Source organism: Zalophus californianus, chromosome 2 (genome assembly GCF_009762305.2).
Source record: "Zalophus californianus isolate mZalCal1 chromosome 2, mZalCal1.pri.v2, whole genome shotgun sequence".
Lineage (NCBI taxonomy): Eukaryota > Metazoa > Chordata > Mammalia > Carnivora > Otariidae > Zalophus > Zalophus californianus.
Window position 1 is genome coordinate 16,354,862 of NC_045596.1, and position 23,901 is coordinate 16,378,762.

The window sequence follows — 23,901 nt, forward strand, 5'->3', positions numbered from 1 at the left end:
AGACTTGTGTGCAAGTCATTTGAAGAATTACATATACATAGAACTCATTTGTTCATTTCATTTATTCAAAGAGTATTTCCTGAGTCCCTGCTACATTGTGCTAGAAGGAGAATCGAAGGGAAAAGTCACAGTCATTGTCAGGAAGAAACCTACAGCCTGTCGAAGAAACTTCCACAGCAGTAATTCAGGAAGCAAGAACGGAGCTACAAGGACAGGGAGGTATTGCACTGCCTGGACTGCTCAGACAGTGACAATTGTGTAGTTAGCTGTTACCTGAACAAAAACTGAAGGCTCTGGGATGACAACAGAAGGACTGCAGTGCACAGATCTGAAGGGCTTGGGCTTTTTACTATGACGATCCAAATTGCTTTTGGTGGAATCACAGGAGGACGTGCATTTTTTGCAGCATCAGTTTTATTAAAAGTTAAAAAGCTTTATTAAAAGTTAAAAAATGATCTGAAGTTAAAAAGCACACGCACTTTATTGAAATATGGATGTATTATGTAGTTGAACACGACGGCGTGTGAATTAGAAAGTTATGACAGGAAACGAAATTCTACAGCTGGGCAGGCAGAGGGCTCCCTCCCCTGAACATCTTGGGGCTGGAGTTCATTGTCCTGAGCACGTGGAGAAAACAGGATTTTAAGCGCGCGAGATAAGTGTTAAAGAGGTAAGTACACGGACTGGGGAAAGATTGTGGTGCAGGGAATTCGGAGTTTGTGCTCTCCTCTGCTCCCTGGACTTCTCAGCAGTTCTTAAAGACCCTCCACCAGGTGCCCCTTTGTCACCACACAACGCCTGACTAGCTGGAAGGTGCCCTTTTCAATTCCGAGCGCCTCGTTGCCAGGGCAACCCTCTTCTGCTCGGCGCCTTTGCATCCTCCCTGCGAGAGGCTTGGAGGACGCAGCATGCGTCTGACGTCACTGCGCGGCGCCGCCAAATCCGGGCACCGCGCGCAGCCTCATTTTCCCCGAATCCCGGCGGCGGGTGACGGGAGTGGGGTAGCTGGGAGAGGGCGCCGGGCAAAACTCTCACCCGGCGTGGCGGCTGGTGTGCGGATCGCCGCGGGAGAGAGGCGCGGTAGGAACGGGTTGTGGGTGCCCTGGGCCAGGGGTGCGGGGATTCCGCGGTGCCGTCCGCGCTGTCATGGCCCAGCCGGCTTCCTCGCTGGCTTGTTGCTAAGGCCGCCGGACTCCGTTGCCAAGGACCTTAGAGTTGCCGGGCGCCGAGAGCGCACCCTTCCTTTCTAGGGGTCTGGCTTAGGCGGAGAGTAGCCCTCTTTGGCCTTAATGGAAAACTGGCCGTCTACCCGTCAACGCCACCCCCCCCCCGCCTTCAAAACAAAACAAAACAAAAAACTCTTTTTTTTTTTTTCCGCCTACACGTCGTCCTTATTTTCTAACTTTGACAGCACCCTGGCTTTGAACTGTTCTTAAGTATTTGGAAATGTATGGTGTTGGGGAGGGTAAGAGGGTAGGAAAATGGAAAGCAGATTTTAAGACTCTTAATGCTGGCCGTTTGGATTTACTTTACGAACTAAGGAATTGAGATAGGTGGATATTGGGCTCTGTCGCTGCACTTTAGAATTTGAAGGAGCCCTAGAGATGGATCATGGCTTCTTTAGTGGGGTACCTATTACACTTTTGGAACTTTCTAAACAATGGATGAGAGAGTTGGAAGAAACGTGGTCCTGACCCCTGATAATTTAGCAAGCCCTGTAGTGAGTGCAGTGGTCTCAGAGCGTGGTGCGGGAAGAAAATGCATATGGGGAAAGAAATAGGATATGTGACCTATCCAAAATAATGAAACAAAAGTATGCTTTCCTATCATTGACACACATATCCACAGCCCCTTTCAGATGAGCAGATGGGCCACAGCACCTAAGGAAACTAAGGAAGAGTGAGGGTTCCACTGTGGACCTTGCTTGGTCTGCTTGCTCTCTGATATTGTGACATGGTTTAGATGTTTGGGTCACGTGGACTCTAGTGCCTGTTTAGAATCTTTGTATTGTTTTGTAAAAGAATGAGAGGTGACTGATAATATTTGTAGCACAAAATAGTTCTTAGCTTTTCACTTCCTCTCACCATTATTACCTCTTTACACCACCCACCATGTGTTAATGGAAAAGCACTCAAGAGAATTAAGTGTAAGATGAATAAAGCAGTTTTCTTCTACAGACAACTCATGTACCAGCCTTGTTGTCAGTGGTATGCTCCCAGATGGATATAGTTCTTTAAAAATTTTATTTATTATTTATTTTAGAGTGAGAGTGCAGGGGGGTGGGGGGATGGAGAATCTCAAGCAGACTCCGTGTTGAGCACAGAGCCAGTCTTGGGGGCTGGATCTCAGGACCCTTAGCAGAAATTAAGAGTTGGACGCTTAACTGAGCGGCCCAGGCACACCCCCGCCAAATGGATATTATTTTTAAAAATTGAGAATACTTAATTTGTGAGGTAAAGGGTGATACTTTTAACAATAGGTGAAAAATATTTGTTTTTTGGAAAGAAGCTCTCTAATACAGAGTGTTTTCAAAGTAGACATAGAAATGTTTGCATCGTGTATGTGTGTTTTGATGTTATTCCTGGAAGTTACGTAAGAATATTAAATGTAAAAACTGCCCTGTAGGTGTAAAACCTTTGGAAGCTCAATTTTCTGGCATGTTTTATAAAAATTTTTTAAATGAAGAGTTTCCATGGCTTTTGGAGCTCATTCAAAATATGATGCAGCACCTTCCTAGTAGTACCTCTCAGGAACAACTTTTTCACATAAAGGAAGATAGAAATTTATTGTTCCAACAAAAACTTTTGTAGATTTGATAGGTAGTGTTGAAATATGTGCATCATGATTTGATGTGGCCAACTCTGCTTTTCTTATGTTTGTGGGTAGGATCTTTGTGCTTCTTTTCAGCTGTAACAGTTATTAAAATTTACGATCAAAATTAAATATTAATTTATTAGTCTTAATCAACATTAAAGTAGTTAAATAATTACCCCCAATTGCAGTTGAAGAAGCAGAGACACAGATTTATTTATTTAAACAGAAACTTAGATCATACTATTCCCATCAGGACCTTCTCAAAGCAGAAACTGGTACGATAGTAAATACTTGCTGAGCATTCACTGAAGTGCAGTGTAGGTCGACATATTTAAAGCCTGCCTTACCTTATCTTAGAATATTATCTGACAAATTCAATGAGGCATTAATTACCATAATTGTGAAAAATGCCTTGGGAATGAGTGTGAAGTGTGATATTGGGAGGTAAGTCATCTGCTGGTAGTAGAATGAGAAAAATTAGGTCAATACATTAAGAAAGTTGAAATTTAAAATTGTTCTGTGTATGAAACAATCTTATATTTAATTTATCCTGACAAGGCACTTTGAAATGGTCACATAATGCTTGAAATATTTTGGGTCTGAATTACGTGGAGTTGCGTCCTTGTGAAGATTTCTAATTTGTCAAGTAGATTAAAATAATCTCATGAGGAATCACTTGAAAAAGCACCAGTGTTTATCCTTTATAAGGAGTTGAGAGTCTCTCTTCAGCTATTTGAAAAACTGTCATTTGGAAGTGGAAGAAGACTTCACCTGTGTTACCTTAAAGGAAGATCCTACAGTGTAGTTGAGGGGTAGTTTATATATTTAATAACAATATTAAAGGCTTAAAGTGGGAAATGCTCTAGTGGAAGAATGACTGGAGTGCTGTGCAAGTGAGGGAATGGAGTGATCTAGTAGAAATAAGAAGGAAACAGTGCAGGAATCAGAGTGCCATGGAAGTGTACATTTGAGAAACAGAGAAAGAAGATCAGGAAAGGCTGCATACTATTTGGGATTGGAGCTCGACCTAGAAATACTAGCCGGCAGTTGGGTATATGAACCTGGGTGTGTGTGATGGAGGGTTCTTTGGTAGAGATGAAAGTTTAGAAGTACTCTGATTAGGCAGAAAATCATCACTGCAAACTAGAGTCCTCCCATTAGCAGAAAAGAGGGACCTGTGGAAGAGGCAGAAGTGAACCATCACTGGCTGGTTGAGCACTGGATGGATGAGCAACTTATTTACTCCTCAGGAACAGTCTTCATAGACTTGTATTATTCTCCCATTTTAATAGGTCTGGAAATCTTGAGACTTAAGGAGATTAAATAATCTGCCAAAATTCATAATTGGTAGAGATGAGGATAAAGACCCTGGTCTGAGCCAACAGCTCCTTCTACCTTATCACACCACATTGATCACATCTGTAGGGTTGAGTGTAGGAAGTGAAGGGAAAGAGGATCTTAAATTTTTCAGCATGAGGGACCAGAAAATTGGTGGTATCTTGAATTAACAAGGGGTCCATAACTTCAGTGTGATAACCTTAGTTTTGGTTATGTTCAGTTTAAGGAGCTTGTAGTGCATTGAGTAGGAGAGTTCATTATGTCACTTGAAAAATAGGACTTGATATGCTGATGTTAGTGTTTGGAACTTTGGGAATACAAGGCCAGAGAGAGATGCTAGGGGATGTGCCAACCACTTTCTCCTTTCAGAAATCTTTTTTTTTTTTTTTTAGTTTTATTATGTTATATTAGTCACCATACAGTACGTCATTAGTTTTTGATGTAGTGATCCACAATTCATCGTTTTCATATAACACCCAGTGCCCCATGCAGTACGTGCCCTCCTTAATACCCATCACGGGCTAACCCATCCCCCACCCCACCTCCCCTCTAAAACCCTCAGTTTGTTTCTCAAGAGGCCATAGTCTCTCATCTAATCCATATTTTCTGAATATAACCAGAGGTTTGCAATTGAGTTTCTAAAAGCATATTTTGACAATATGAATGGAAAGTTTATTCTTACACATCTTATTTTCTTACAGATTGTTTTCCATTTGCTGTTACTGATATTATTGAAGTTGATATAATTTCATATTTTCTCATTTGTCTTTCTGGTGTTTGGTTCCATGCCATACCTTTTTTGTGTATCTTTTTTATATTTTCTACTCTGTTCTTTTTTGGTCTTACGTCGGTAATGAATCCCTCATTCCCCAAATTCTGAAATCAAGTTTCATTTGACTGCAGGAATAAAAGGGAAGCAATGCAGAAATCAGAGTGCCATGGAGGAGTACATATGAGAAACAGAAAGGCAGGTACAGAACATTGTTTTTTAAATGAAGAGGTGAAGTTTGTTAATGACACATTGTTATGCAGATGAATAAGAGTGAGCTTTATCTCTTTCACCTCTTTTTTTTGGTTGAGCTTCTGTTTTTTTCCAGGTAGCTGTGATCAAAGGACATTGTCAAGCATACAAATAAAACATAGGACTACAGTTCAAAAAAGCAACTCCTCATCCTCAGCCAGTTCTCCAGAGACTGCAAGAAAACTTCATCCTCGACCAAGTGATAAACTTAACCCTAAGACCATTAACCCGGTAGGTACAAAAGACATTCCTGACTCAGTAGATTTTTCAAAGTAATAGACATTTAGTGCACTGTTGAATCGTTCTGAATACTGTCCCAAGTTCCTTTTGTTTGTAATTTTTTTTTTTTGTTACATTTAAGCTAGTGACAGAGCATATGGTAATCATGATGAAGAATGGAAATAATGATGTGAGTGTGGAAGTGAGAAGGTATAGAGAATAACCAGTTGTGGTATATCCTGTCACCTTCATGGATGAATGTACTAGAGTATAAAATAAATTGCACATCAGCTTTATTTTTTATTTATTATAGTTCTATTACTTCCTAATATCAATGAATAAACTTGTATTCAATTGACATAGGATGAATTACATGCTTCCATAGTTGCATAAACATCTCTGACGATGTTGCTATGATCTATAAATTAGCTCCCCCAGAAATCCCAACTACAGTGCTAGCCTCCTTTTGTCTTCTGACAGCAGTTTAATCAGATTTAACAAACATGAGATTTATGCACATGGAAGTGAATAATTATAAGTATGTGGATCAGTGAATTATCCAGAAAGTGAGCAAACCTGTGCTGCTCACAGACACCAGGTGGTGTCTGCCCAGCCTTGCATAGGTTAAGATGATCATGGTTTCAGCCTTTAAAGGGAATTAGGAGAGTGGCTGAGACACTGACTTTGATGGCAGGTAAAATACAGCAAGGATACAATGAACTGGCCAAGGGCAGAAGGAGATTGTCTGACTTTACAAATGAAAAATAGTGTAAGCATATGTGTTCCCTTGCTTCTTTCTTTAATCTGCAGTGTCAAGTTGAATTCCTGAAGAATGCCCTGCTATCTCCTTGTTCTTGCTTCTTTCCCCCTGCTAGTTGAGAGAATTCCTGGTGACACTTGAGTCTTCTTCCTCTCTTTGAAGAACATTTTTAAGTAGTAATATAAGTAGCCCTAATTTTAAATTTTACTAAAAATGAAGGAAAGTTTTGAGAAATAATGATTTGACCTGAGAATACAGTATATTATACAAAACCATGTCTAAGATCTGTAAAAGCTACCAATCCAGAGTAAGTCAGTTAGAGTTCACCATTGGGGGAAGAGGTAGTTAGGGGTTGGGATGAGGCACTGAGGAGGTTTCTAGGGTGCTGGTAACATTCAGGTTTTCCACACCTGAGTGTTGTTATACCACTGTTTGTTTTGGAGAATTCACTGGTCTTGAATGTAAAAAAAAAAAAAAAAATGTAACTCAGTATAGTGGGGTATATTTAATGATGTTGATTATTTTAGAGTTGAAATATGGTCCGTGATAATTGTTAAAAATTGAAGGGATAGCAGTTTTTTTCATGGTAATAGAATTTTGGTAAAGTTTGGTAAAAATTGATAAAACGAACCCATTGGTAGAAAAAACATTTTTGATAATGAGCAACCTGGAAGATGAAACTATGATTATCTCTAAAACGAGCTAAAAAGAAAAGGAAAGGAATTGCTTAGAATTTCAATCAGAAATTTTGTCTTGGTGGGTGTTTTGGAAATTTAGGGATTATTTACATGACTTGTAGGTCCAAAAAGTAAGATCATTTGCTAATAGGTGCTAGAACTAAAAAAAGTGTCTGTGGCCCTAAGTTGTCTTAATTTTTCCCCCATTATGAGAATATTTTTTTCAAGTTCCTTTATTTAATAAGATTACATGAAAACAGTTTTTAAAACATACTTTTCTTAGTAGGAGTTATAATTAGATGAATGAAACATTACTATTTCTGTGAATTATTATGCAGAATGTGGATTGAAGTTTGTAAATGAATCTTACTATAATATTGTATGATAATGAAATTTCATCTATGTGTTTTAACTTCAAACATGTGTTTTTCTGGAGGAAAAAGAGCTAATTCTAAACTTACACCCTTAAATATATTTTTTAATTACTGCATGTGATTTTAAAATATTTTGTAGCCAGTTTTATCTTTAAAATAGGAAAGTTTGTGTTTTGTAATTTAGACAACTATATTTCATTTGATTATGTTCGAAGTACCATGTGATAAAATATTTACTTTTTGTGCCTAAATTATCTATGTCTCTGATCAACTGTATTGAAATTATGTATGCTGTGATTGTTAAACTGTTGTGCTCGATCACCTCTTACATGGTCTTTGGGAATAGAGTTAATTTATTCTTAAGATAATACATAGACAAACTGAAACTTGTGAAGTTCTGTATCTGAGCAGATACATCCAGGTAGATATTTGTGAGAGCCTTGCTCTATCTTCAGTTCTATCACCCCTGCCCATCCTAAGCCTTTCTTTTTTAGAGAAGCATAAAACAAGTTCGGGGAAATTACAGGTTCTCTGGCCATCCAGACATCTCTATTTGCCTGGAGGACAAGTAGGAGATGTGCTGGAGGTTGAAAACAAATCTGCTTTCCCTCTACTTACCTGTTCTTCTCCACGGACCCCTCACCTTGAAAGGTCACAGCAGTGGAGAGTAGAAAGATGTATTGCCTTTATTATATTTATTTGTGATGTTCATTCTTAATAGTATTTCTCTATATTATATTTACTATACATGTGATTCCAGCTGCCTTCAAGCCTCCTGAAACAAGTTAGGGGTATAAACGAAATATAGAATATGTGGTTGTGGTTCCAGTACTGAGAGGATTGGTAATTTTCCTCAGTTGTGTTGCTGAGTAGAGTGATGCATTTGATACCAGTGTCATGGGTTGAAAGTCAGGATGTCCATTCGCCTCTGATATCAGCAGGATTAAAATTGATTAGGTATCATCACAAAGTGGAGGTGATAGTATATTTATCGTATTCTTGTCGTTTTTTATTTCAGTTTGGTGAACAGTCACGAGCTCCTTCTGCATTTGCAGCCATTTACTCTAAAGGAGGTATTCCTTGCAGGTAAAATCAATACAGGTTATAAATGACCATATTATTCAAAATAATTGAGTAAAATCAATAACAGTAGTTAGTTTAAATGTATTGAAAATTTTATTTACTAAGGAGGTTGAAATAAAGGTGACTTATTCATGCTTTGGCTGTTGGTATAGATCGTGGGACATTGTTGAAGAAGATCATTTTAATTCCAGAATAGAATTACCAATAGATCTATAATTTAAGAAATTGAATGAACCAGTTTCTGAAACAATATAAGCCTTCACAGGCTTGGACAAGTTGCAAATAAATAGTCCTATTTTGTTTGCAAACTGAAAGTTGACAATTTAATGAAACTGTTCCATTATTTTTTGAAATGGTATTTCAAAAGTTTCAAAAATTATATTTCTAAATGAGTACATACAGCTGTTTTTGCTCACTTTTCATACAGTTCTTGCCACCTTTCAGGATATACATCAGAACTGTTTTAAAGAAAACAATATAGTTACTAATGGAGTGATACCATTTTAAGATTTCAGTACCAAGAAACATTTATTTCTTCTAAGTATATCCAGTTTTAGACTGTTCTAGATGATGGAAAATGTCATTTTAATTGTGAAAAGAGTAATCACAACATTTTTTCTGTTGTTCTAAAATTCAAGAAATGTAGTTTTTAATGGTATTTGCAGATTTGGAGGAATAAGCTCAAGAAGCACTCTTCATTTTATTGTTAGTATTTTTTTATTTACATTCTGAGTTGAAACTGTATTTTAAGGTTCTTATACCCCCCCCTTTCCCACTCCAAGCAATTATGGTTGCTAAAATAGTAAAAATGTTATCAAGGCCTCTTGCTATGAAGAAAATGATGCTAAAGAAGGTGTCGAGAAGTTGAGAATGTTACAGAAGTGTGAGGAAACATTTGAGGGTGATGTATAATTTCACTGTCATAATTATGATGATGGCTCATTGATGTATTCACACATGAAAACTTAAATTTTACACCTTATAACCATGTGCAGGTTTTTGAATGTTGGTTATCTTTTTTTTAAGGATTTTATTTATTTGAGAGAGAGAGAAAGCACAAGTGGGTGGGGGGGGGGGAGCAGAGCGGGAGAGGGAGAAGCAGATTCCCCACTAAGCAAGCAGGGAGCCCAACAAGGGGCTCGATCCCAGGACCTCGAGATCATGACTGAGACAAAGGTAGACACATAACTGACTGAGCCACCTAGGCGCCCCTATTGAATGTTGGTTATGCCTCAGTAAAGGCTGTAAAAAAAAAAAAAAAAAAAAAAAGCAGCAGTGACTCTAATTGAAGGGGCTACCACTTTGTAACCTTGTGTGGGCTACTTAACCTCCTGCCCTCAGTTTTCCTCTGTTTAGCAGGGCTAAAACCCGGCTTGTCTTCAGATCATTAGGGTTAAGTGATCCATTATCTGAAAAATAATGTTCTATGTAAAACAAGTTACTGTTTCTCATTATCACATTTCTTTGCACATCTGTAGGTTATCTATTTTGTTATAAATATGACTGAAACATGTCAAGTGTAGCATTTGTATTAAGACTTACAGACAGCAGCATGCTTGAGCTCTGAAACTGTAGGCTTAACAAATACGAAGTTTAGTTTTGCCATCAAACAATTTTGCCGAAAGAGTAGGAGTTTGTGGGATTATAGACATTGCTGCATAAGATGTCTTTGTAATATCATTTCATAATTACTGCTTACCATATAATTACATTGTCCATATTATGTTCACTGATGTTTATTATTTTAGATTGGTCCATGGTTCAGTGAAACACAGATTACAGTGGGAATGTCCTCCTGAAAATCTTCCATTTGATCCTCTTCTTATTACTTTAGCTGAGGTAAATGTATATTCCATTTCTTCTGAATGTTTGTGGAAAAAAAGAACTTTAAAAATTGTATTTCATATTACTTTGTAATGCATCAGTAAATCTTATTCTTTACTTTTGAAATAAGAGCCATGCAATAGTCATTAAAATACCATGCTCCCTTAGGAATTAATTATCAGTGTATGTTTATTAGGAACTGATTAATTGGGTTTATAAACAAGTTCGTCTACACAGGGATTTGTAGATAAGTGGATGAAATATTCATACTTAATTCCAAAAATAAAAGTACTTAGAATCATATGGAACTAGTCGTATCAGGAGAACATTAGCGGTTTAACTTAAACTACATCAGATAACAGTGAGTGGTTGATCTATTTCCATACAACCAGTCATGCTTAATGTGAACGTGATGTTTCTTAGGGAACTGATATTAACTACGTAAACATCCTTTTGGAGAATTCTCTGGACTTTTGCCTGCCTTTATATTTTAAGTAGAATATCATGGACATCATTTTGGTAGAGCATTTTAGGAAAACTTCTGATAAATTCCTTTATAATATTTAACATTTATATCAGGAAAAAGTTGGCAGAGTATTAACTTGAGGTGAATTAATGATCTCTTCTGTGAAATTTGTTCCTTTTGCTAGAGTCACAAGTTGAGAAATGAATTAACCCGTTGTCTTATATTTAAGTTATAGATACTTGTCTTTTTTAAGAGCTAAGGATCATTTTTGTTGTCTTTTATTTTTAATTTATTGCGAAATCATTTTGGTATGAAAGCAGTGTATTTTTATGGGTAGCCTATTTTGAAATTCAATTTTGATTAAAGTCTTTTAAACTTGATATTAAAAACTTAAAATATATCAGTATTTCATTTGTTCTTTTAAGAATTTTAAACCGTTTTTTAGATGAATCAGTACCATAGTGACACCTTTGAAAACATGCTCCAGCTAATCACCAGGGGCGGGGAGTGCTTTAATCTGGGGAGTCCCTACAGGGAGTCTGTGTTTAGTGAAGATCACATAAAGGTCAGACCTTTAAATAATTATTTTCCAAACACCAATGCCTTTATTTGTGTGTTGGGTAGATTCTTAGCCTTCCCCTCTACTCATTTGATAATGGGTAAGTACTGACAGGACCACCACTATGGGAATCCACTTCGCCTCTTGACCTGGTTCCTCATCTCTGAAATGAATGGGATAGGAGGAGAGAGGCACTCTTAAGATGCTAGAACCTGTGGTCCAAAGTGGTGCTGGTGTGCTTGGCAGCACAGTTTTCAAGAGCCTCCAGGAAAGGAAGTGTTGAATCACTATTTGGAAGCAGATAGTCTGGTCCAAAGGACAAATTGGTTGAAAATTAGTATTTTTAGGCATGACTTTGTAGCCACTTATACTTATTCACAGACAATAATAAGTCCAACTGAGGGAGTATTGCTATTGCTTTTTTGGTTTGCTGTTTTTAAAAAAAGCCAGATGGCCCTTCTATCTTGACTCAAAGTGATGGGTTAAATCATAAAAGAGTACTAATAGTTTCTGATGCATTTAGGGTGAAAGAAATGATACAGGGTTTTTTTCATATTTTTATTTCACATCCCAAAGTTAAAAATGACATTTAAAATCTTACAGTGGTTTTTGAACATGGGAAAAGATGTTTTCAAATACGTTAATGTAAAATATTTAAATATGAAGGAAATATAATATTTTAGAAACTCGTTAAACAAGTTGCAAACTCACCATAAAGGTAGGAGTTCCGATAATTATGTCCATAAAGTGGTGGTTATAAACCAGCATTTGAGATTGAGTTGCTGTGCTTTCAGGCAGTATTTGGGAGTATATACAAAATGTTTTTAGTACCTTAAGGTTTCTTTTTCTTTTTTCTTTTATTTATTTACCTTTCCTCTCCTTCCCTCCTTCCTTTCTCTTTTTTATTTCCTTTATTTTTCCTTTGCTTTTCCTTTCCTTTTTCCTGTTCCTTTCATTTTTAAAACATTTTTCTTCCTTGCTGTGGGTAGAAATTCTTTCTGTCTCATGTATGTCCTTTGTTCCACAATTTCTGGGTTTAATTGAAATTGTAATTACTGAAATTATAAATCATGATTAGGAAAACCATAATAAAACTTGATTTTCATTTAGACTAGTGAGGATTTAATTTTGTTAGCATAACCAGGTACGTAGTAAGCCTTGTTTGTTTGTTTTCTCTTTGTCAGGGTTTGAGAGAGACTAAACATCCATACACCTTTGTGTCAAAGGAGGGTTTTAGAGAATTACTGTTGATCCAAGGAGCTCCTGAGAAAGCTGTACCTTTGCTTCCAAGACTGATTCCTGCGCTAAAGGCAGCTCTGGTATCCTCTATTCCTTTGGACTTTCTGTGGTACATTTAGAATATTTTATGTCTTTTTTCTTCCAAATTATATGCAAATTGGTCCTTTACCTGTGATTTTGATGTGCGTGCAAAATTAGGCCACCATTATTCAGGGATAGATGATTACTTATTTGAAGACGCCTTTAGAGGATATACGAAAGATAAAAGGGGACATTTTAAGTAATTAGAGAAAGTAATAAATCTCACATCAGGCTTGCTGCATGCTGCAAGATGGTTTAGCTAGTGTTTCAGTCAAGCCGGAGATTTATTTTTTTTTGTTTCTAGATGGTCTGGCGTTAATGGTTGATTCTGGGTTTAGTAGCTTATCTTCTGATTTTGAATGTTCAGTCTTCCTTTTTTCTGGTTTGACCTTTCTTACTTAACTTTCCTTTTCTCTTCTTTCCTTTCCTGTCCCAACTAACCCTCCAGGTCCACCTGGATGATGAAGTGTTTGCAAGAGGACTGAATGCTCTCATGCAGCTGAGTGTCGTTGTCGGTCCATCTCTAAATGACCATCTTAAACATCTGCTTACAAGTGTAAGTACTGAGAAGATGAGAGAATGGTTGTCAATGTGTATCATGCACTATCTCGTCATGATTCAGTGGCTTCAAATTAATCATTAACTGATTCAGAAATCTTAAAAAAAATAATCATTCTTTAAAAAAATATAGATAAAAGCTAGTAGTTCATAAAATATTTTACAAATGTACAGTATTCTCTTTAATTTTTTTTTTTAATGGAAAGCACCTACATGAGCAGAATTTAGGGTTGTAAGAAAAACCAAGCAAAAGTTGAATGGACAAAAATTAATGGACAGTACAATGGTATTATGCCTATGTTGATTAGCCGTGAACTATAAGGACAGCTTATACACCCTCCTGTGTGATTGTGCATTGTCACAGCCATGTTTTTCATCTTTTTCTTTGGTTTTTCCTTGTAAGTTTTTTAGTGAGTCTATAAATAGTATTCAGGATGAGACTTTTTCCTGTTGTGTGTAGTTTAATCCTGAGGACAAGTACAGAATGGGGTATTAGACAGTTCAGGAGTTTCCCAAGACCACCCTTAGGTTGTTGGAGGACTCATGAAACTCAGAAAAGCTGTTATTTACTGTTTCAGTTTATTACAGTGAAAGGATACCAGTTAAAGCCAGCGAAGGAAGGAGGTACATAGAGCAGAGCCTGGGAGGGACCAGGTGTGGAGCCTCCAGTTGTCCTTCTCCCCAGCAGAGTTGTGTGGACAGTGCTGGCTTTTTCCAGCAGGGATATATATGTGGCAACACACACAGGGTATTACCATACTGAGAACCTCACCTTAGCGTGCTGTCCAGGGTTCATGTTAGGGGCCTGCCGTGCCAGCATGACTGGCTGCTTGCATGGCTGACCTTAGTCTTTGGCCTCTCTAGACGTTGAGCTGAGATCCTGTGGCCCAAGGCTCCCCGGGGAAACAAAGATACTCGTTTGTTTTTTTTTTTTAAGATTTTATTTATTTGACAGAGACACAGCAAGAGAGGGAACACAAGCAGGGGGGAGGGAGAGGGAGAAGCAGGCTTCCTGCTGAGCAGGGAGCCTGATGCAGGGCTCAATCCCAGGACCCTGGGATCATGACCTGAGCCGAAGGCAGACACTCAACGACTGAGCCACCCAGGCGCCCCGAAACAAAGATACTCTTATCTGGCAGGTCATACCAAGGGCTTAGAAGTGTCCATCTAGGAGCCAGGGACAAGGGCCAATCCTTTCTTAGGCGAAGTTAATCCTTTACTGCACACACTGATAAACCATTAAAGTCCTTGCTGGAATAACCCACAGCTAGCATTTCTCTATGTGCATCCTTCTGTAGTTCAGAGTTGAGGCATGTATTTTGATCATAGTTCCACTGTTTTTTCCTAGACACATCCATCTGAGAGATCCTAGAACTGTATTTTTAACTTCTTACTCTTCAGAGAGACTAATACACCCCAGAAACATCTGGCCAAGCCTATAGAAAGTAGGGATGGTAGTGAATCTATCAGGATTGCTATGCTGGGGTTAGGAATGGTGGAAGATGAATTCCCACGAGCACCAGGTGTTTGATGGGGAGAAGACACAGTGGAAATAGACTCTCAAATAATATGTGGGAAGCCTTTGGAGAGAAGGAAGAGAATCCTGGCAGGTTTTTGCTTATAATGTTTAGGTCAGCAAGTTGTACCTGACTAACCACAGGAATTTCACCCTAATAAATAAAATGACTCATTTTAGATTGATTGCTGCAGTCAGACAATCAACATTTTAACCAATCTGTTGCCCTCTGCCCTCCAGTTTTGTGCCAAGTATTATGCTATAGGCACTGGGACTATAATGCTGAACAAAAAACGATATGCACTCTGCCCTTGTGGAGATTGGTTTTTGTTTTCGGAGAAGTAAGTAGCAAGGATATCCACTGAGAAGGTTGGAATGAGGTGAAGGGGATCTGATATACAGAGAAAAGGAATCACACTGGATCCTTCCCCGCACTCGAAGTTGAGCAAGGCCAAGAAGCTCCGCTTCCTAAATAGCCTCCCAGTCCCACCCACCAGTGCAGAAAGATAAAGGCCAGATTAACAACTAAACTATGTAAGTTTGTTTGTTTTAATTTTCCTGGGGCAGTAGCATTAATGTTTGGTCACTCACATTCCTCCCCAGAACCCTGCTTTTTCTTACACTGGACTGACTTAAAGGGGCCTTTTACCTTCCTGGAGTGTCAACACTTTGGGGAGGATCTGGATATCACACTGGCCTTTGTATGCTGGTTGGAGTCCATAGAAGAGAGACCCTCGGCAATAGGCCATGTGGGATTAAATCTTGGTCTGTTAGCTACACACCACCATGAGGCAGGCACCCCTGAGGATCCATTGAGGTGCTTTGGTACTCCCTCCTTACTTCACTTACCCCTCTTAGCCAGAAAGACTCGTTTTGATTTACATATTTTTTGTTTATAGACCTCTGCATTAGATGTTATTTGAAGGGTTTCCTTGACTAGAAAAAGAATTTCAAAACCAGTTACTGAGCCCATATACAAATCATTTCACTCATATTCAAAATAAGTCAAATCCTTTCTTAGCTTCAACTCAAACTTCTACTGATCCTGGGGGAAAGAGAAATAAATCACCTGAGAATCTTGATGAAAATGCAGAAGTTAGGCCTTTGCCCTGAGATTCTGGTTAAGTATCAGGTAGGACCCTAAAAGCTACTTTTTGAATGAGTATATCAGGTGATCCTGGAGGTGGTGCTTCATGGATCTGCCCATAAGCCACTGCTCCCGGGTAATGGGGTCTGCAGAAATCAAACCAAAGATCTGATTTCGCAAGAGGCACTTTTTCTTTTTCTTCTCTTCTCTTCTCCTCTCTTCTCTTCTCTTCTCTTTTCTCTTCTCTTCTCTTTTTTTTTTCCAAGTAAGCTCCATGTCCAGCATGGAGCCCAATGAGGGGCTTGAACTCATGACCCTGAGTTCAAGACCTGAGCTGAGGTCAAAAGTCAGAAGCCCAACTGACTGAGCCCCCCAGGTGCCCCAAGAGGTCCTTTTTCTTATCCATCCCCAGGGCTGCCTGTCCTCTCATTTAGAGTTGCTTTTCTCACATTTTTTTCTTTTTTTATCTCTCTTTTTTTAAGATTTTATTTATTTATCTGACAGAGACACAGTGAGAGAGGGAACACAAGCAGGGGGAGTGGGAGAGCAAGAAGCAGACTTCCCGCAGAGCAGGGAGCCTGATGCGGGGCTCGGTCCCAGGACCCTGGGATCATGACCTGAGCCGAAGGCAGACGCTTAACGACTGAGCCACCTAGGAGCCCCATCACATTTTTTTTGCTTTTGGGGATTTTTCTGACCCTCCCTCATCTTCATTGACCTGACTGAAGGGCTTGCTACTCAGTGCTCAGTGGTGGGAAGCAGTCCTGGGTTTCTTCCATCCGTGTGAAGAGGAAGAACCCGAAACCAAGTCGAGGACAGGCCCGTATAAGTATTTGACTAATTCTTGCCTGGGCTTCATTTGTATTCCCAGAAAGTGGAGCCAAAAGCACGTCCTGCTCTAGGCTGAAATGTTCAGTGGGGGAGTTGAGTAATGTAGACATTTGGTGGGAGAACACTATTATAGGTTGTGCCTGATGATCTCAATTGCTGTTTTTCCCTCTTTGTTCCTGTGATTCTATCCTCCCTCACCTTGTGCTCTCCCTTTTCAGTCAGACTTCCACCTTTCTATCTGAAGCCCATTCAAGCCATGCCTAGGGACAGGTGGTCTTGTGGTTTGTAGTGTGACTGTCATAACTGTCACTGTTACAGAGTCATTCATGTGAATGCTCTCTCCTTTTTGTCTCTTTCCTTTCTTACACTATAGGAAACATGTGTTTTAAGAGGCTTAGCTTTCCATCATGGTCCTCCAAGTGCTTGCAAAATACAAAATGGAAGAGTACGCAGTTTCATAGAAAACTTACTCTGGATACCATACTGTAGCAGGTTTTACAGGATTCGTACAATTTGAAATGAAATAATGTGAATTCGCTTTTAACAAATATATGGTGTCTATTATATATAAATTTCAACGCAATATTTTCTAAAAGAAGCCTTGGTGTCTAAAACGTATTAAATAATATATTTAATATTATACTATATATTATATTAATATATTAATAAATACTTTATACAGTAAGGTCTCAGTGGTTTTATTTCTAGTTAGCATACTTTTTAGTGAAGTTTTACTTATGCCTATGGTGAATATTGTTAGTTTTCAAATCATTTCATTCTCCCAATCTTACTTTAAAAGCTTTCCAAGAGACTGAGGAATAAGAAATTCAAAGAACCAATCACTAGTGCTTTACAGAAGCTAGAGCAGCATGGTGGAAATGTAAGTAAAACATTATTCCTTGTCTTATTTTTTTTTACTTTTACACTACAAAATTGTATAACGTGTTATTTCAGCCACAAGAAATCATGTGGAGTTGATATTATTTTCATTTGAGAGCTGACAGTTTCTGTCTTGCATAGGTCACAGTTTGTAAGCATTGGGATTCAGACCAGACTGTGTAAATGCTGGGGCCCTACACTTTCTCTGTGTTTTCTATACGACACTCCATGTGGTGCAGATTTGCAGTTTTTTTTTTATTTTGGATGTTTCTGCTTAGACCATAGGAAAGTTCAGAAAACAAAAGGATTAATATAAAAGAGCTCATTGAAGAACGTACTTTTTTTTTTCTTTCATTTGACATCTTTTTTGTCTAAAAAATTTACAATTTCCCCATCTTCCAAGATTGAATGAGATTTCCACATGACTGTGATACCATGTCTGGAAGTGCACATGTTCAGGAACATGTGTATGCACACGCATACACACACAAGAATGAATCCGAGTGTTCTGACTTGCAGGAATGTGCAAGAATGGGGGGGCTCTCATTAGTATCTATGTGGTGTCAAATAACTAAGTTAATTGAATTTTCATCGTTTAAAAAGTGTTCACATAATCTAGTCTTGGAAGTATTTCTGTAAAGCAGTGATTCTACCTTGTTTTGGAGATTACATTTAATCAGATCTTAATGATAGGGTTGCATGTGATTATTTTAACACTGAAGAACTTAGTTCCATTGGAGGTACTTTCTAAAGGAATTATATAGAAAATAATTTGTGTGATCATACACAGTTTTAAAATGGGAGATGTATTAGTTTAAGCTTTGTCTAGATTACCTAATTTGACCAATTCCAGTCACTGTTAAAATACATTATATTCTTTCCATGAGGAATGCCTAGAATAAAGTTTAGGAGGAAGAAGTAAGTCCCTAGACCACTAGATAACAGATTTCTTTGTTGTGTGGAGGATTAGCGTTCAGACACCTTATTGAGATGTACACAACCATCCCCCAGCCAACCCAGAGTCTCAGCAGAAATCTTTTTGCTTGCAAATGCGCTTCTGAGAATTGGAATGCAAAATAATTTGTCATTTCCTCCCCTGTGAAATGCAAGTAAATAGGTGCTAAATATTGATGGCAAAGCTTTCAATCTGGAACTCTCCCCAGGATATTTTCACATGTTCTGTGGAATGGGGCAGGAGGAAAGGGACAGGCCCAGCATGTTAGATTTCAAGGGTGAATGTGCAGAGGAGGGCATAGTCTTCAAGTAAACAAACTTTAGAAACTGCATTCTGAGATTTGGAGGGGAACACAGAGGGACGTCGATCTCCAGCCCAGGGCCACAGGGGTAGCTAGCAAGGGAGTTAGTCTTACTGCCACTCAGTCTCATTAGTTTTGAATCCTGCTGATACAGAATTAAAAACATTTTGAAGTTAAGTATTGTTTATTCCTTCACATTTTTTCTCTTCTTGTTCATCTAATGTCTTACATGATATTTTAATAATTTAATAATAATATTTGATCAGAAATTTTCTTTTGGCATACCATTAATATAATAATTGATCACACTCTCTGGTGGCCTAATGACCATTATGCTTGCTTTTGGTACTCTAATCCTTCATGAAATTAACAAATGCCCTTCTTTCCCTACAAAAACTTAAATGTCTATATATGTTTCTCTTTTTTTAAATAAATAGAGATGAGTCTTTAAAAGAGTCTTCTCAGTATTGCAGTTTCTCATTTCTTGGGGCTTGTGTGTCAGCCAGTGATGGACACACTCAACCTCTGGGGAGACAGGAAATTGAGCTCCAGGCACAGTGTCATTTTCTTACAACTGATCAGTTTATTACCTGCCTTAAATAGTAGTCAGTTCACTCTTACCTTGATAAAATTTTCATCCTAAGTCATAGGCACGTCTCTCTTGGAAAAGGTACATACTTGGACACACCCCAATCTTGATTGAGCACGTGGGAAGTGATTACATGTCAGGGACTCAATTGAGTACTTTTTATTTTTATTTATTAATTTATTAAAAGATTTTATTTAATTATTTGAAAGAGAGACAAAGAGAATGAGTGGTGGCTAGGGACAGAGGGAGAGGGAGAAGCAGGGTCCCGGCTGAGCAGGGAGCCCCACACCTGCTCGATCCCAGGACCCTGAGATCAGGACCTGAGCCGAAGGCAGACGCTTAAGCAACTGAGCCACCCAGGCGCCCCTCAGTTGAATACTTTTTGGACATTAAAGTCGTTGAATCCTCACTGCCGCTCTCAGGGGTAGATTTTGTTATTATCCCCTTTTAAAAATCTAGAAACTGAGGCTCGGAAATAATTAGCCCCAGATTTGACAGTGAAGTGACTGGCAGAAGCTGGATTCATATACTGGTGATCTGGTTCCTACCTACTTCTCTAATTAAATATTTTTTTAAAACAGTAGTAAGAGACAACCTATATTTTACTCAACTCACAAAAAAAGTTCCATTTCTCATTCCATCATTTTGTTCTCATTCCATTTTGTTTGTTCTGAGTTTCGGATACTTTTTTAGGCATGCTCTTATAGATGTAATATACCTATCAGGGGAACCCTACACAATACTAATGAAGCTAATTTTTTTTTCTGTTGACAGGGAAGCCTTGTCATCATCAAATCTAAAATTCCAACATATTGCTCCATATGCTGTTGAAGAAGGGAGCCCACAAAAATCCTGTTACTCCCTGGTGACAGGTGTTAAATGCTGACCATGGGTACCTAGGGAACCTTTTCAGATTCACTTCCGTTTATTCTTTTGTCAGTCACAGTCACCATTCATTATTTCCTAGATTAAGATGAGTATACACAGTTCCACTGAATCATAGTAAAAGTTATTCATCAACAACAAAAAAAAAGAATGGTCAATGATGGAAAGCTATTAAAAACAGTTCTATAATAGTACAATTTTGTGGGGTTGGTTTTTCGTATTTTTACAGTTTGGTGCGAACAACCATTACTGGGTTTATAGTAGATGTGTTTGTATTTATTTTCCAGTGCCTTTTATTTATAGTATCCCTTTCACAATCAGTTTGTACCTGTGCACTTATTTTTAAATGTTTTGTCATTTCTTGGGTTTTACATTTATCAAGGCAATGGAAATTTAAAGTAGTGGACAGACATTTGTGAATTCACTGTTAATTATTGTCTGTAAATATGTATTTTATGATAGAGAATACTTGGAAGAATTTCATACCAGAGTGTTCTAGTTTAAGACATCTTTTAAAATGTGTAAATTCTTTTGTAAATATGTTATTTATTACAACTCATTTAAAACTACCTGAACTTTAGGTGTTAATTATATTTAATTACATTTAAGTAAATGTTATTTTTGTATCCCATAGCCTGATACTCATTTCATGAAGGTATTCAGAAATTAAAATCTTAAAACTCTTAAAACGTACCCAATGATTTTGTTGTGTTTGCTTATGTTTAACAATTAATTTAATTTAAAAAGCTTTTAAAACCTACTTTATAGGCATAGTTCTCAGTGATGACATTGTAGAAGCTGACCCTGGATCATTCTACAAGAGAGAGGAATAGAGTGAGAAAGAGGAAACAGGAATAAGATTTTCCATCCTAAGGGCAAGAAGGGAGACCACGGGGACAGGAGTAGTCACACCAAATCCAAAGCAGACATACTTTTGGAGGGACGGAGATCAGGGGCCACTCTTTTATTTGGGGGAACAGCCATATGTCTCAGCACCACTGAAGAACACCTTCTTTGCTCCATCCCTCAAATATGTGGAGTGACCTCTTTGTAATTCTCATTTCAGATACAGTCTCAGAGCTGGAATTTAAAAGAGTACAAGAACAAGTAATTTCTGAAGAATCATAATTGCAGAAATGCCCGTGCATCCCTCAGAGTTCTTGTCTTGCCTGGTCCTCCTATCTGGGATACTCTTTTCTTAGGTCTCTACTCACCTGTCACATCCTCAGATCCTATCAGCTAAAATGTGTGCCTGCCCACGGGCCTTGCTTTTACTTTTCTTCACTGTACTTAGCACCACCCTAGGGCAAAGATATGTACAATCCTACAATGCCATAAGAAAAACAGTATTTTTAATCTAGTACTTATAAAATTTGTTGGAATAAATACCTATAACATAGACAGTAGAGTTATAAACATTTTATTTGCTTTTATTTTTTCTTTTTGAAATACAAAATGCACATTGAGTTTACACAAACACGCGATGGCAAATTTCAGTGTACATGTATTGTACTACTCTTAATTTCTACACTGGTGATAGCAGGGCAGCTTTCAACATCCTATCTCTACACCAGAATAGATACCTGATTTATTGTTGCAAAGACAGTTGCAAATTTCCTCCTACTGTAGCCTCTTGGTCTTTATGAGATTTCTGCAAAACAGGGAGGGTGTGTGTATCCTTAGTCGTGTTGTGGCAACTTTACAATTTTGGCTTATGATCATTAAAAAGAATCTGAAGTATTGGAGTTTTATGATGAGCAAAATCATAATACAGTCCAGATGAATTGCTTGGCATTTATTTTCATTTTCAGTGAGGTTTTGGTACGGTAGTTCTTGATAGAATGGACTCACTGATGGTTTTAACGTGAATTCTGCTTGCTCTTTGTTTCCTACATGTAGGTGTTGGGGTAGTTCAGGTCCCTTTGGCCCTGAATGGCGTGTAAAAGAAAGGTACCTTGAAGGAGTCAAGGGAAAGGGGACGGACTAGGCCTTCGATGCTGTTAGGAATTACTTGGCATTAAGTATTACCATGTACTGGAGGGCAGATATCTTGACCCTTGAGCCTATAAACATCTTTGCTTTGTTCCACACCTTCTTGGACCTCCACTTAATGACACAACAGAAAACAGTCAACCTGTAGAATTGGACAAATCCAAAATTATATACATCACGTAGGCCTTGGCTGTAATATGTATTATGAAAAATTAAGAAATGCTTATTAAATAAGCTTTATTAGGCATATGCTGACATCTGGTGATGAACTAATTTATTTCATGTTATAAAAAATGCCAGATAAATGAGTATCTTTAACAGAAGGCGGCAAATGCGTAGAAACTGGGACTGTGTGTTTGTTTTTTAATTATAGTAATCTTGTTTGGTTTACTTGGTGTATAAATGGAATCACAGCATACAAACATGAAAATTAATTTCTGGAAATTAAATGCAGATGCCAATACTTTAGAAAACCATTTAAAATCCTGGGGCTGAATACATCCAGTTGAGTAGCAAAAAACACTGATATTTTAAAATCACTGATAATGTGAAAGCTCAATAATCCCATGGCTAAAGAATCAATAAAACTATATGCCAGATTCTATTACTTTTGAATAGTCACAGGGTATGAAATGACTTAGAACATCCCATGAACTCAGTGGCATTATGAAAAGGATGAAAATTTGTAACTGGAAAACTCAGATCTTTTGGGGATTGCTTTATATTAAAACAAAGCTTGTTTGCATAATATGCCTCAGTGAAAGCTGAGCAATCTATGCTAAGAGTGGTAGCTCCAACTTTAAGTGTGGTAGGATAGTTCACATTTGTCTGTTTGATTGAGGATGCATTTGACAAGTTAAATCACGTTTTCAAAGAGCTGCATGGAGCGCATTATGTTTTCATCCTGTAAGGGAGAAACACAGTGGGATTAAACTAAGTATCCCTGTAAGTGAGGGGCCACCGTTCTTTGCCTCTGCGCACTGCCTCTCCCACCACTGCTTAGGCCAAAAGCTCGAATACTGAGTGTTCGCAAATGTAAATATCATCCTACCCATTTTCCACACAGGTAAGTATGGAGAGCCCATTTTACATTTTGTTGAGTCTGCAGGCTTTAAATATTTCATTTGAATCTTACTTGGTGTTAATAGAAAATATTTCTCAAATTGGAATGGCAGAATGAAAACTAGAGAGGCGCTGAGGGTAAGACCAAAAATAAGTGAGCAAATGCGAATTTTGGCATTCCAGGTAGATCGCGGGCCAAGTCACAGAGACTTGTACATGTATAAGGAAACAGGGTTTGTGTGTGAGCTAAGAGCCAACTCCATTGAGGATTAGAGGTCGGGGCTTGGGAGACATGTCTATAGTCCTTTCACCTCTCTCTTTGGGTCTGTTAGGGCTAAATCTGTGGGGCCTTTAGGAGCCTTTAAAAATGCCAGGGAAGGAACTGTTTGAGAGCCACCTTGGGCCAGTGGCTGTGTTCAGTTTAGCATATTCCTTAGAAACAAGGGGACAGACTTTGAGCACTTGGAGACTGCGGATGGCGCTTGGTGAGCTGTTTGTAGTAATGGTAAATAGTAGCTAAACTTGTGCTGACTTCCGGTGCTAGAAGCCAAGGAACAGCATCAGCAGGTTGATGTCACCAAGTTAACGCTCTTAAAGACCACCACATCGAAATAAGAGTTTAGAAGCAAGCAGGCACCAAGAAAGGGAAAGTATACCAATTTAGAAAAGCTAAAGTATCAACAAACCTCATTGTCTCTACATTTATCTTAAAGTATTTATTCTTAATTGTGGCTCTACCCATGCATCAAGTCAAATAGTTTTAGGTAAGCTAAAACTGGTCTCCCACCAGA

The 23,901-nt window shown here is 38.2% G+C and overlaps 2 protein-coding genes across 11 annotated transcripts in view; one reads left to right on the forward strand and one right to left on the reverse strand.

The window, feature by feature from the left end:
• The first annotated feature begins 926 nt into the window (after positions 1-926).
• Positions 927-20,741, forward strand: PACRGL (parkin coregulated like). 4 transcript variants are annotated; one of them, XM_027600716.2, is made up of 10 exons: positions 927-1,080; positions 5,056-5,123; positions 5,250-5,404; positions 8,222-8,289; positions 10,035-10,125; positions 12,125-12,142; positions 12,320-12,454; positions 12,904-13,011; positions 17,247-17,327; positions 19,946-20,741. In XM_027600716.2, exons 2-10 carry the CDS (start codon positions 5,072-5,074, stop codon positions 20,000-20,002), a joined length of 765 nt encoding a protein of 254 aa, XP_027456517.2. In that variant the 5' UTR covers positions 927-1,080; positions 5,056-5,071; the 3' UTR covers positions 20,003-20,741. The 4 variants fall into 4 exon arrangements, with proteins under 4 accessions (XP_027456517.2, XP_027456518.2, XP_027456515.2 ...); XM_027600717.2 differs by lacking the exon at positions 927-1,080 and adding an exon at positions 2,087-2,146; XM_027600714.2 differs by lacking the exon at positions 927-1,080 and adding an exon at positions 2,088-2,207.
• A 719-nt stretch (positions 20,742-21,460) lies between these two features.
• The window catches only part of KCNIP4 (potassium voltage-gated channel interacting protein 4), a 1,107,330-nt gene continuing 1,104,889 nt past the window's right edge, over positions 21,461-23,901 (reverse strand). For all 7 annotated transcript variants that reach the window (XM_027600590.1, XM_027600587.2, XM_027600589.2 and 4 more), the window contains one exon: positions 21,461-22,952. In XM_027600590.1, coding sequence (XP_027456391.1) covers positions 22,905-22,952 — 48 coding nt within the window. In that variant the 3' untranslated portion in view covers positions 21,461-22,904. The remainder of the gene's footprint in view (positions 22,953-23,901) is intronic.

Excerpts from the sequence above, each read along its gene's own strand:
- PACRGL (XM_027600714.2), top strand. The coding sequence starts at position 2,152 with ATGAATAAAGCAGTTTTCTTCTACAGACAACTCATGTACCAGCCTTGT. Across the intron at positions 5,124-5,249 it reads TATGAGAAACAGAAAGGCAG|GTAGCTGTGATCAAAGGACA; the intron begins GTACAGAACATT and ends GTTTTTTTCCAG. Across the intron at positions 17,328-19,945 it reads TAGAGCAGCATGGTGGAAAT|GGAAGCCTTGTCATCATCAA; the intron begins GTAAGTAAAACA and ends TTCTGTTGACAG.